This window comes from Ostrea edulis, chromosome 4 (genome assembly GCF_947568905.1).
Source record: "Ostrea edulis chromosome 4, xbOstEdul1.1, whole genome shotgun sequence".
Lineage (NCBI taxonomy): Eukaryota > Metazoa > Mollusca > Bivalvia > Ostreida > Ostreidae > Ostrea > Ostrea edulis.
The window spans coordinates 4,794,557-4,809,149 of NC_079167.1; the positions used below are offsets into that span (position 1 = coordinate 4,794,557).

Consider the following 14,593-nt stretch of genomic DNA (forward strand, 5'->3'; position numbering starts at 1 on the left):
ATTTATCATAAAAGGGTCAGGAATGTTTTGTTGCATTAACAGCTTTCCGTGCACGGTCAGCTAGCTGTTCAGCTGCGTATTCAAGTTTACCATTACAACTGAAAATAATTCCCAAGTATTTATATTCATGTGTAAGATGAATTATTGAGTGATTATAATAAAAACAGCGTTGAGCTGTGTCAATTTTCTTATTTGAGAAAATCATTGCATTAGTTTTAAATTTTTTCCCCTTCAAGCAAGAGTAGTGAGTACACATTTTATACTACATGTATTTTCATGCAGGAAGTGTTAGTGATGCGGCACAAGGATACAGGAGAATGAGAGAGGGAAAAAGAGGGAATGAGCATGTCTGATCTTCTCTTTCTGTTGGTCGTCCAAACCTTTGTGGGGGTTTTTAATATTCGATGTTCCATAATAATTTTATTGACTGAAACACCGTGTTCGGAAAGCGTGATGTCCTGTCCTTGATTGTAACTAATTGATAATTATTGGTTTTCTAATCATATATACAATATGGTTACCCAACCATGAAGCTTGGACTTGGGGTGTACCAAGTGATTTGTTAGAGGCAAAAATCTTTTGTTCGAGGTGTGAAAATGTACTAACGTGGAGTTGACCAGACTCGCATGTCCACATAGGAAAGCCACAGAGGACGTTTTAAAAGACGTTTGGCTTCTTGCATAGATGCGTTAGTTGGATAATGTGCTTTTTTAATTGTTATAAAAATGAAAGTACACATATATTTCACACCGTAAGAAAGAATCCTGTGCCCTATATGGAGCGTACGCTTACTAATGATTGAGGGAATTAGAATTCTGAATCTATGCTAATCAAGATATGCCCTATTGGGATCTTTCCTAGTGATAGGGTCCTAACAATACATTGATTGTTTGGGTGTTGCTGAAAGATATAGAACAAGTGATAGAAGGTTTACTAAAGAGATTACAAAGACACTAGAAAAACTTCATCTCACCTCAAGACATTTTTCTTTCGAATACCGTGTATCATTATATTTTGTTATAAATATTTAACATATATAAATAAAACTATCATTAATATTAGCAAAAATATGGTAAAAGTACGTTCTGTAAGGAACAAAAACTTTGGACAAATTTCTGTGAAACAATATTTGCACTTATTTAAAAAAAAAAATCCGTTGATTTCATTTAGTAAACAAACATACACATCAAAAAGCATGTAAATGTAGTCTGATTAAATTATTTGTTGAAAGTAGTTTAAAATTCAGAACATATTTATTTCAGTAGTAAAAAAATCAGGAGTTTCTGCCCAAGGTTCAGGTTTTGGCATTTACAAAAATATACCAGATTTACCGTTTTTGATAAGTGAAAATTCTGGTTCGAAATGTTTGAAAAACAATGTCAAGAGAATTTTAAACGATTCATGTCTAAAAGATCATTGTAACAATAATCACAAAAAGCTTGATGTCATTATAATCAGTATTAAGAGAGAAATATTGATAAATTGCAATCTGGAACTGTTGACCTTTCGGCTGTACTACATTTACCGTTGCCCGCGTCCGGAGGGGTCAATAGAATAAGGCTATATTTAGATATTACAATATTAGTGACCGGAAATTAAGGTTGATTGACTGACGGATATCGGAAAATTAAGGAAAACGGAGCCTTTTCACACTTGCGATGAGAATGTTTGTTTCCTAAAGGTCGTAGAAACTGCACTGGTAATCGTAACAACAAAAACGACCATTCTTTAAAGTCATATTATCCACATTTTCCCGTTCGTCGAGTACCCATAAATCGCCACCTTACAAAATGTCCGCCCTGTAGAAATGGCCGCCAGCATCTACCTTTTCATCAACTTTACAACAAAATACTGATCAACTGTGCATATTATTCCATCGCGACAACTAAAGAAACTGTTCAAAACGTACTACCAACCAAAACTCTGGGGACGATGTCACAACAGTCTTCTATGTTAAAAGAGCCCGAGGAAGGTCAAAAACAAATTATAGAGGCGATAAAACAGAACAACTTGACAGCACTAGAAAAGTTAATCTGCCAAGATAATGTGTCTCCTAACTTCTGCATCAATGATACAACCCCAATATGCACAGCAGCAGAAGTAGGGAACGAGGCAGCCCTAGCTATTCTTCTCCGTGGTCATTGTATTCTTGACACTCCAGACGTGCAGGATGACGTATGGCAAAGACTGCCAATACACATTGCAGCATCTAGAGGACATGATGCATTTCTAAAGCTACTTCTTGAACATATCGAAGATGTCAATGTTGAAGACGATGACCGGCGCACTGCTTTGCACTGGGCAGCTATATTTGGATATGATAATATAGCAGAAATATTGTTAAAAGCAGGGGCCAATGTGAATGGTGTTAAGGGTAAAGGCCTTACCCCTCTCTATGCTGCGACTTGTTTTGGACACATTGAAGTTTGTCGTGTTTTGCTAAAATATGGAGAAGATGCGATGTTGTGTGATGAAGAAGGATGGAATATTATCCACACAGCAGCTGATTATGGGCATTTGGAAATCTTGAAACTGATGTCGATCTCAGGACCTTCTTTATTATGCAGAACAGAAGATGGAGAGAATGCTTTGCACATTGCATCAAGTGGAGGTCATCTCCATGTTGTCAAGCACCTTGTACAATGTGGCATTCCATTGAACACGCTGACAAAAGAAGGATTTACAGCTCTCCATCTCAGTGTACAATTCAACAGGCCAGCTGTCTTTCAATTCTTACTGCAGGCAGGAGCTGATATGTATATGCTCAACAACAAAGGGCAAAGTATATGTTATTTAGTTGCACTCAAGATGGATCCAACATTTATAGAATTACTAGTGGATGCTGGCTACAATTTTAGTACAGAAGATTGGATTCTTAGCAATTCATTCCCAGCTACTAACAATACAATTCAGAGCCTCGGCATGAAAAAATATATAAGGAGCATAGCACGGAATCCACTAACTTTATTCCATCTTTGTCAGTTTAGAATTGCTCGCTTGCTTGGCTGGAACTTTAAAACTTTTGCAGAGTCGTTACCCATTCCGACATACTTAAAGCAGGTTATGAAACAAACTGGACCATAGCTTTTGGATCGACGTAATCAACAAAATAAATTTATCGACGACGTTTTATCTATTAACAATAATCATTATCATTGTCGATTCGATGTATCCGTGTGAACAACAAATAAAAGACACTACAGAGTTGTCCACTTCTGCTTCATACTTAGATATTTCATTGAAAGTAGATATTAAAGGGAAATTATCGACTTTATGAAAAAAGTCACGTGGTACGGAAAGGTAATGGACGTGTTTTCTACCTGTCCGTATTTTTGACCTATAAATCTGAGTTTCTCAGAGTTTCTACAAATTCCTGTTGACGCAAAAGTGGATACTTTTAAAAGGTAACTGTCAACCTTCAACTTTTGCCAAGGAAATGCGCTTTCTTTAAACTTTGTAAATAGTTTGTATATGAATATACACTAGCCTTGAGTTTCTGCTCACTGTGTGACTATCCAAGTGTGTGTTCGTGTGGCGAACAATGACTCTGGCAGAACAGATGCGAAAACCGGTGTACATAAAGAAAACCCAGTGAAATTCAAAGTAATAAAAACACATGATAACTGATTTTGAAAATAGCTGATAAATTAATGAAAAAATTGAAGATGTGAAATGTATTCAAATGGACAGGGATATGGCGTATTTACGCCTGCTCCCAAACAAGTAGGTCAGTTGATATCTGAGGGCTTTGACATTCGATCCAGAAATGTTCGGGTGTTTGATAATAACCCCTTCTCTACGGGCATGTATGAGCAAGTTTTAAAAGTAACCACCAAGGGAGTCCCACTGTCCGTTGACAACACTGCGGTTAGAAACATTTTAGAGCTTTTCAATGTCACTTTGCGGAATAAGATAAAGCATGAAAAATCAGGAATCCTAAAACGTCAAAAAATTAGACGGAAACAGATTTGTTTACATAGAACTCTTCAGGATGGTCAGTTTCCTCCTCGCCAGGTGTGTCGGTTTATAGTGCTCGGTGTTTCATGGAGGCCGACTTCAAATAAGAGTACATCTCGATATACTAACTGCTGGAGCAAAGAACGCTATGCAAATCAGTTTACAAGTGCGAAATGTTATAAGATGTACAAAAATCTGATCATAATCCCGGGGACAAGAACTGCGAGTTCTATGCAGAAACTGATCCAAACATCATTGCTTTTAATGGAAAGGACCAGCAAGCAAGGTCTTCGGCATGGAACACAAATCTGCCGAACATGCGTACCAGTATGTTAGGGCTATGTGATCTGGGGACACAGCACGCGCCTCGTTCATCCACGAAGCACCCATAGCAATATATGATGAATTAGGCTGGGATACCTTATCAACCAAAAGAAAAGTTCATAAACTTATTTCATTTCACAAAATAGTATCTGGAATTGCTCCCCAATATCTTCAAGAACTTTTGATACCTTCCACAAAATTCATATCAATTGAGAAACTATGATAATCTTAGATTTATTCTTCCTCAAGTTAGGACCTCATCATATGTGAATAGTTTTGTACCTTCAACAATCAATCTATGGAATGACCTACCTGTCCATATTAGAAACCTCCCTACTCTTACATCATTTAAAACTGCTATAAAAATATGTACTAAAAAACAAATAAACTGTTTAATCGGGGTAAACGCAATGCAAACATCTTGCATTGTCAATTGAGAAATAATGTTAGTAATCTAAATTTTGACTTACATAGTCAATTTCTACGAGATAATGCTACTTGTGATTTGTGTGGTCACCCTACTGAAAATGCTTATCTCATTTTTTCTTTGAATGTGTTCAGTACAAAGAATTACTCGTTTAGAGTCAATATAAAGGCAAGTTCCCTTATCGATAAAGTTATTGCTGAGTGGCGAGATTCTTGAGTTCAAAGACAGCGTAAAGACTTTTGAATATGTTCAGAGATACATTTTGTAGGGGTGTGATTTTTCCTCATTTTAGAGGAAATCCTCTGATTTGCTCGATTTTCTAAAAAAAATTAAATACTCTTGGTTTGATCTAAAGTGACAGAAAATGATATTTTTCCAGGAAGGGTGAGGTGTTTTCCTCCCTTTTTGACCAGTTTTCCTCTGATTTCCGAGGAATTCAGTTACACCCCTGATTTTGGAAATGCATTTAATACATGCGAGTTTGTTATGTATGTTTATTAAGCTTATCCTGTTGAGTCGGAACTTTTAATTTTTTCTCTCCTGCTCTGTTGTACTTATTCGTTTTTCTTTTACAATTTTTATTTGATTTCATTTTTGTCTCTTTTCTATGTCCCTTAGTTCCCACTAACCCCCCCCCCCCCCCCCCCCCTTATCTTTTGTTAGCTTGTTATTCATATCAAGAAATCATTCTACGAATATTAGCATTATAGTTTGAATGATATATTTATCCTTTTACTTTATATCTATATCGTAGTCTTGTGTACGTCATTATGTGGAGTTTACCTTGTACATTAAAGTAGAATGCTTATATAGGCGTTAGCCTGCTGCCTAATTCTTATTATGTTATTCATAATAAAATACTGTATTAAGCACCCACAGCTTACGATGCCAAAATGCTGGGCAATAGAATTATGATATCTGAACAAACCAAGATCGTGGTCATGACCGACATACTAGATGCCAAAGCATCCCAAATTCAGAGTTTCAACGAAGCTCTTAAAAACGCTCATCCCAAATCCATTTTTGTTTAGTCTACATATGGCGACCTCTGGGGATCCAGTAATGCGGGAACAATCAACACGGTCACCAGTGGGTGGTGCGGTCAAAACCAACTGCACGGGGGAAATGATGGCCAAATTAGCAAAAAAGTTTAAAACACTCCTGGTTTTCAGCGCTACCCACAGATCTAAGCACCGTGCTACGAACTCACCTCAAACGCGAAGTGTCATTCGCTCGCAAACAGCTGAAAGTCACAGCGATACATATTAGACACTAAATGAATGAACTCTCAATGATAGAGGGTTGAACAGTTCTGAGAAGTGTATAATTTTTTCTTTTGACTGGTTAAAGGATAGAATTGTCAATATTGCGTTTTACAAGAGACCCATTTTGTAGGGGGAAAATGAATGAAACACAATTGTAGGTGTACGTTCGGAAGAATTATATACAATTTTTCAATCTCATCCCATGCCAGGGGCATATCTGCAATTTTAGTAAACATGTATGTACCAGCATAAAACTCAAAATGGTAGAATTTTGTTGATTAACATGCTCTTCCAAGAGGAAAAATATGCATTAATAAATGGTTATTGTCCAAATATCAAAACTGATCAGATTTCTTTTTTTTCCAAAAAACTTACAGCATATATTTCAAGACATGATATCGCAAAAGAAAATATTATTAAAGGAGATTTTATTTGTGTTTTTCAAGATATAGATAGATTTTAAAAACAAATCAGTTCAGATAAAAGTTTCAATTTTATTGATTAAGCTTAGACTACATGATGTTTGGAGGAATGGTGCAATGCAAACAATACGCCTGTTACTAGGATTGATTATATGAGTGATTCAGTAATAAGTAGAAAAAATAAACATAAAACATGTAGAGTGGATTTTTTTATTTAAAACGTTAACTACACCATTTGAATTTTGGTGAAAACTTTTTAAATGGATTAAAATACTATATACAAACCTGGTATTTAGAATTAAGAATAATGGTTGGATTTCTAGGACTTGTAAAATGACAGGAGGAATAAGACAAGGAAGTCCTACATCAGCTCTTCTTTTCATTTTCGTTACAGAAATGTTAGATCTAACAAAAATATTACAGGCTTTAGAATTCCAGAAATGAAACAGGAAATATAGTTCAACATGCTGATGATTGCACACTCCCAGTTAAAAATGAGGATTCCCTAAAAGAGGTCATTGACACAATAAAAAACTTGCAAACATTCTGGGCTTACTTTAAACATAGATAAAACTGAATGCCTACTAATAGGCTCAATGAAAGGTTCAGAATTTTTTAATTTGAATGTAATTGAGAACTGTGTGAAAACACTAGGAATATACATTGGTCTCAATGAAATAGAATGTTTCGGGGGTGGGGGATTGGATAAAATGACATAAAGATATGGAGAAATTGTTTGAATCCTGGAAAAAAGGAAAACTTTCTATCTTTGGAAAATGTTGTATCATTAATTCGTTAGCAATATCAAAGTTAGTCTATACTACAACACTGCTTATTATTCCTAACGATGGTTTGATGAAAGATATTAAAATAAATTGAATTTTAATTTATCTGGGATACAGGAGAGAGGATATTTAAAGTAAAATACATTAATGAATGAAATTCTACATGGAGGTATACACATTGTAGATTTACATTCAAAGTTTAAAGCGCTTAAAGCATCATGGATTCCCAAAATTATATCATGTAATCTTAAGTTAAAGGATTTTTTGAAAGTTTTTGTAGAAGAAATACGTTTGATTTACAATATTCATTCAACACAGTGTTCTTTTCTCAATGAAAAGCAACACAGATTTATTCCTCTTTTCTACAGAGAAGTGGTTACATACGTAAAGAAAATCTTCTTTCACAGAATATCTCGAGAAATACCCTATTTTATACAAGAAAAATACTCTTTGCTCTAGGAACTGGATAAAGAGTGGTATATTGATTTATTTACTGAAAATGGGTTTTAAGAGATGTGTGATTTCATTTTAATAGGGCCTATGTAAACAAAATTGGTTATGTAAATATATAATTCTTAAAACTGTTTTTAAAAAAAGCAGTTGATCTGGATGTAGTTAGCTATTATGACACTTGTGAAGTATTTACATTTGTCCTACATTTACCGCCTGCCTTCGAAAATGAAAGTAGATCTTGATCATGAAAACGTTTGTTTGCAAAAGTTCTTAGGTACGTTGTGAACTTGAAACGGTGTTGAAATTCACATCGTATTATTTCACTGACGACTCCTTGAAATCATAATATGTATGAGCCCCAGGAAAGGCAAGAACAAATTATAGAAGCGATCAAAGAGAACAATTTGTCAGCACTAGAAAAGTTAATCTGCCAAGATAAAGTGTCTCCTAACTTCTACATCAATAATACAAGCCCTATGTGCACAGCAGCAGAAGAAGGAAATGATGCAGTCCTAGCTATTCTTCTCCGTAGTCATTGTATTCTCGACACTTCAAATGTGCGGCATGACGTATGGCAACTACTGCCAATACACACTGCAGCATCTAAAGGACATGGTGCATTCCTAAAGCTACTTCTTGAACATATCGAAGATGTCAATGTTAAAGACAGTGATGGACTCACTGCCCTGCACTGGGCAGCTAGGTCTGGATATGATAATATAGCAGAAATGTTGTTAAAAGCAGGGGCCAATGTGAATGGTGCTCAGCGCAATGGCTTTACCCCTCTCTTTTTTGCGACTTATACTGGACACATTGAAGTTTATCGTGTTTTGCTAAAATATGGAGGAGATGCAATGATTTGTGATGAAGAAGGATGGAATATTATCCACACAGCAGCTAGTTATGGGCATTTTCAGATCTTGAAACTAATGTCGCTCTCAGGACCTTGTTTATCATGCAGAACAGTAAATGGAGAGAATGCCTTGCACCTTGCAGTAGATGGTGGTCATCTCCATATTGTCAAGCACCTTGTACAGTATGGCATTCCATTGAACACACAGACAAAAGAAGGATTTACAGCTCTCCATCTCAGTGTACAATTCAACAGGCCAGCTGTCTTTAAATTCTTACTGCAGGCAGGAGCTAATATGTATATTCTCAACAATGAAGGGCAAAGTATATGTTATTTAATTGCACTCAAGATGGATCCAACATTTATAGAATTACTTGTGGATGCTGGCTACAATTTTAGTACAGAAGATTGGATTCTTAGCAATTCATTCCCAGCTACTAACAATAAAACGGAGGTCATGAAAAATTATATGAGAAGTGTAGCACAGAATCCACTAACTTTATTCCATCTTTGTCAGTTGAGAACTGCTCGCTTACTTGGCTGGAACTTTGAAACTCTTGCAGATTCTTTACCTCTTCCACCATTCTTAAAGGATGTTATAAAACAAACTGGACCATAACTTATAGATATGATCAATGAAATAAATATATTCAATGAGAAGACATACTGGTACATGCTAATTTTTCATTTATAACATTTTCATATGGAGTTGCATTGTTAATCAAGCTCTAATGATAATAGATGTCACCTGTTGCTTTAGGCCGCAAATTATAAAGGCTCTTCAAGTAAAGTTTCATGATGGCTAAAAGCAGATCAGTTCTTAAGAGTGTTCACGTTGTGACCTGCAGTTTCAGACACAGCTACTCAAATCTACCATATAACATTTTTTGTAGCGACTGCTCCTTTTATTATGCTTGTCTTTTAGAAGTAATAGTCATAGGTTTTTCATATGAGACCTTAATAAAAACAGGTCATGTGCCACAGCAAGCATTGGCATTGTAAAGAATCCTCACTGCTACAGCATTGAGCACCATGCTTTGTGGCACTTTACTTCAGTTGGTTATGTTTCTACAAGGAGTGAAAAATTCTCAAAATCTAGAAATAGTACCCAAGATATTCTGAAACCAAGGTGTTGCAGACCGATGGACAGACCTAAACATTAAACAAAACATTCATTGGTGTCGGTTTTATAACAATGAGGGAAATGAAATTACATGTACATTAAATGAACAAGTACTAGTACTCTTTTAAGATTTTTCTTATAATTAGCACATATAAATATTCTCGGTGCACAATTCACGAAACACAAGCCTACTGTTGTAATTGATGGATTTGTTTAATATACAATGTAACAGTATATAAGTGAACACCAGCTGGTAATATGTGCTTGCAGAATAATTTCAATCACAATGGTTTTTCATAACTCTTCACGGAGGAAGTTGGCTGAAAGCTTCATAAACATTGGCAGCCAATGTCTTTGCAGATTCCAATAGCAGTAATTCCTGTAAGAGAAAAAGTGAGTACATGTAATCATGCAATGAAAGACAAGTGACCATGACCTTATGAGTATGCTAGTATTTTATGTGCCAATCCTGCCTGTCACAACTGTGTGTGAAGTTTTGCAAAGATGTGTAAAAGTTTTAAAATATATAATTGTGTAATGTTTTATATACTTAGTTTACCCCAAAATTATTTAGTTTATGTTCAAAGTCCTCTTGACCTTTCAATTCGCATAATTTCTTAAAATCAGTATAGGTCATTTAACCATGCCTTCACCAATTCTTCCAAAAAATAAATTGTGATGTATTTGCTAGTCAACAGTTTTTAGCTAATAATTTAAAAGGTCTGCTTCAAAGTTGTCAGCATAGCTGTTGACAGCAGTCAATCTTTAGCATTTACCTTGGCTGTTCATTAATGAGGGGTCTATGTACCTTAACAGTCACGCGAGTACCACACAAAACAGAACGTAAACTAGTAAACTAAAGTGCTGATGGACACACAGAAATCTGAAAATCAAAAGGGGTCTTCCTCTTTTAAAATTTTAAAAGTTGGATGTCCTTGAAGACAAAAAAGAATGTTTAATTTTTCTGATTCTGGTCATAATCAATCTTAGTTTGTGCCAAATAAGAGCCATTTTCATTTACAAAGCAGTATGGTCATGTACTTTATAGCTTTAAAAGCCCACCCTAGCAACAGAACCTGATTCTGGGGCCATTTTGGTGAAAGGTTTCTATTTTCATTATAACTGCATGTGTACTTGGTTTGGTTTGGTTGTTTCATGTCCACGAGTTAAGAAGATTTTGAATTAAACCAGTATTCTGTAAATCTTACATAACAATACATTACCTTACCAGCCCCAAGTTAAATTGTTCATGTAATATTTTGTGTGATCAAACTTGCACTCAAGATGGATCCAACATTTATAGAATTACTAGTGGATGCTGGCTACAATTTTAGTACAGAAGATTGGATTCTTAGCAATTCATTCCCAGCTACTAACAATACAATTCAGGGCCTCGGCATGAAAAAATATATAAGGAGCATAGCACGGAATCCACTAACTTTATTCCATCTTTGTCAGTTTAGAATTGCTCGCTTGCTTGGCTGGAACTTTAAAACTCTTGCAGAGTCGTTACCCATTCCGACATACTTAAAGCAGGTTATGAAACAAACTGGACCATAGCTTTTGGATCGACATAATCAACAAAATAAATTTATCGACGACGTTTTATCTATTAACAATAATAATTATCATTATCATTGTCGATTCGATGTATCCGTGTGAACAACAAATAAAAGACACTATAGAGTTGTCCACTTCTGCTTCATACTTAGATATTTCATTGAAAGTAGATATTAAAGGGAAATTATCGACTTTATGAAAAAAGTCACGTGGTACGGAAAGGTAATGGACGTGTTTTCTACCTGTCCGTATTTTTGACCGATAAATCTGAGTTTCTCAGAGTTTCTACAAATTCCTGTTGACGCAAAAGTGGATACTTTTAAAAGGTAACTGTCAACCTTCAACTTTTGCCAAGGAAATGCGCTTTCTTTAAACTTTGTAAATAGTTTGTATATGAATATACACTAGCCTTGAGTTTCTGCTCACTGTGTGACTATCCAAGTGTGTGTTCGTGTGGCGAACAATGACTCTGGCAGAACAGATGCGAAAACCGGTGTACATAAAGAAAACCCAGTGAAATTCAAAGTAATAAAAACACATGATAACTGATTTTGAAAATAGCTGATAAATTAATGAAAAAATTGAAGATGTGAAATGTATTCAAATGGACAGGGATATGGCGTATTTACGCCTGCTCCCAAACAAGTAGGTCAGTTGATATCTGAGGGCTTTGACATTCGATCCAGAAATGTTCGGGTGTTTGATAATAACCCCTTCTCTACGGGCATGTATGAGCAAGTTTTAAAAGTAACCATCAAGGGAGTCCCACTGTCCGTTGACTGCGGTTAGAAACATTTTAGAGCTTTTCAATGTCACTTTGCGGAATGAGATAAAGCATAAAAAATCAGGAATCCTAAAACGTCAAAAAATGACAAAATTAGACGGAAACAGATTTGTTTACATAGAACTCTTCAGGATGGTCAGTTTCCTCCTCGCCAGGTGTGTCGGTTTATAGTGCTCGGTGTTTCATGGAGGCCGACTTCAAATAAGAGTACATCTCGATATACTAACTGCTGGAGCAAAGAACGCTATGCAAATCAGTTTACAAGTGCGAAATGTTATAAGATGTACAAAAATCTGATCATAATCCCGGGGACAAGAACTGCGAGTTCTATGCAGAAACTGATCCAAACATCATTGCTTTTAATGGAAAGGACCAGCAAGCAAGGTCTTCGGCATGGAACACAAATCTGCCGAACATGCGTACCAGTATGTTAGGGCTATGTGATCTGGGGACACAGCACGCGCCTCGTTCATCCACGAAGCACCCATAGCAATATATGATGAATTAGGCTGGGATACCTTATCAACCAAAAGAAAAGTTCATAAACTTATTTCATTTCACAAAATAGTATCTGGAATTGCTCCCCAATATCTTCAAGAACTTTTGATACCTTCCACAAAATTCATATCAATTGAGAAACTATGATAATCTTAGATTTATTCTTCCTCAAGTTAGGACCTCATCATATGTGAATAGTTTTGTACCTTCAACAATCAATCTATGGAATGACCTACCTGTCCATATTAGAAACCTCTCTACTCTTACATCATTTAAAACTGCTATAAAAATATGTACTAAAAAAACAAATAAACTGTTTAATCGGGGTAAACGCAATGCAAACATCTTGCATTGCCAATTGAGAAATAATGTTAGTAATCTAAATTTTGACTTACATAGTCAATTTCTACGAGATAATGCTATTTGTGATTTGTGTGGTCACCCTACTGAAAATGCTTATCTCATTTTTTCTTTGAATGTGTTCAGTACAAAGAATTACTCGTTTAGAGTCAATATAAAGGCAAGTTCCCTTATCGATAAAGTTATTGCTGAGTGGTGAGATTCTTGAGTTCAAAGATAGCATAAAGACTTTTGAATATGTTCAGAGATACATTTTGTAGGGGTGTGATTTTTCCTCATTTTAGAGGAAATCCTCTGATTTGCTCGATTTTCTAAAAAAAAAAATTAAATACTCTTGGTTTGATCTAAAGTGACAGAAAATGATATTTTTCCAGGAATTAAGGGTGAGGTGTTTTCCTCCCTTTTTGACCAGTTTTCCTCTGATTTCCGAGGAATTCAGTCACACCCCTGATTTTGGAAATGCATTTAATACATGCGAGTTTGTTATGTATGTTTATTAAGCTTATCCTGTTGAGTCGGAACTCTTAATTTTTTCTCTCCTGCTCTGTTGTACTTATTCGTTTTTCTTTTACAATTTTTATTTGATTTCATTTTTTTCTCTTTTCTATGTCCCTTAGTTCCCACTACCCCCCCCCCCCCCCCCACATTTATCTTTTGTTAGCTTGTTATTCATATCAAGAAATCATAATACGAATATTAGCATTATACTTTGAATGATATATTATCCTTTTACTTTATATCTATATTGTAATCTTGTGTACGTCATTATGTGGAGTTTACCTTGTACATTAAAGTAGAATGCTTATATAGGCGTTGCCTGCTGCCTAATCCTTATTATGTTAATCATAATAAAATACTGTATTAAGCACCCACAGCTTACGATGCCAAAATGCTGGGCAATAGAATTATGATATCTGAACAAACCAAGATCGTGGTCATGACCGACATACTAGATGCCAAAGCATCCCAAATTCAGAGTTTCAACGAAGCTCTTAAAAACGCTCATCCCAAATCCATTTTTGTTTAGTCTACATATGGCGACCTCTGGGGATCCAGTAATGCGGGAACAATCAACACGGTCACCAGTGGGTGGTGCGGTCAAAACCATAGACATATAACAGAGGGACCGCTGACTTCCTTTCGCGCCAAATTATCTTCCTGTTTTCACAGCGCCCTCATCGGGAGTCATAAGCGAAACTTCCTGTTACAGAAATGGCTTGTAGTGACGAAAATCTGGTTGATGTTTTCAAGGTAAAAACATAACTAAAATCATTATCATAACCTGTATATTTCAATTTCACAGAAGCAAAAGAATAATAGAAATTGCAACGATCAACCATACCATGATATGCCAATAGAAAGTATTTTGAGATGGTACCTAAGTAGGCCTGGCCCAGTTGAAAAGTTAATTACCGGTATATAGGTAATACAAGGCATCCCTGGTATCGTAATCATAATTACACAGTATGTCTAAGTAGCCAGTCTATATTTTAACCATGCACATATACAGAACGATATATCTATGAATACAAGACGCAATATCATGTCACTCCGTGTGTGTGTGTGTGGTGGGGGGGGGGGGGGGGGGGGGGGGGTATGCAAAACTTCAGAAGCCTACCGGCGTTAATTTGTATTAAATTGTTCTTTTTACATTATTTTCATTGGCTCAGGATATAGGAGATGATACTTTTGAGGAACTTGACATGCCAACAGCTCCAGAGAAAATAAAAATTACATGTTTATCAGAAGACTTGATCAACAAGGTCATTATCCAGATTAAAA

The 14,593-nt window shown here is 35.7% G+C and overlaps 2 protein-coding genes across 2 annotated transcripts; both read left to right on the forward strand.

The window, feature by feature from the left end:
• Window positions 1-1,932: 1,932 nt before the first annotated feature.
• LOC125668845 (serine/threonine-protein phosphatase 6 regulatory ankyrin repeat subunit C-like) lies at window positions 1,933-3,116 on the forward strand. The gene has a single exon (XM_048903280.2). It carries the CDS (start codon window positions 1,933-1,935, stop codon window positions 3,082-3,084), a length of 1,152 nt encoding a protein of 383 aa, XP_048759237.2. The 3' UTR covers window positions 3,085-3,116.
• A 4,748-nt stretch (window positions 3,117-7,864) lies between these two features.
• Window positions 7,865-9,297, forward strand: LOC125670213 (serine/threonine-protein phosphatase 6 regulatory ankyrin repeat subunit C-like). The gene has a single exon (XM_048905261.2). The coding sequence runs from the start codon at window positions 7,981-7,983 to the stop codon at window positions 9,103-9,105; it is 1,125 nt and encodes a 374-aa protein (XP_048761218.2). The 5' UTR covers window positions 7,865-7,980; the 3' UTR covers window positions 9,106-9,297.
• Window positions 9,298-14,593: the final 5,296 nt, after the last annotated feature.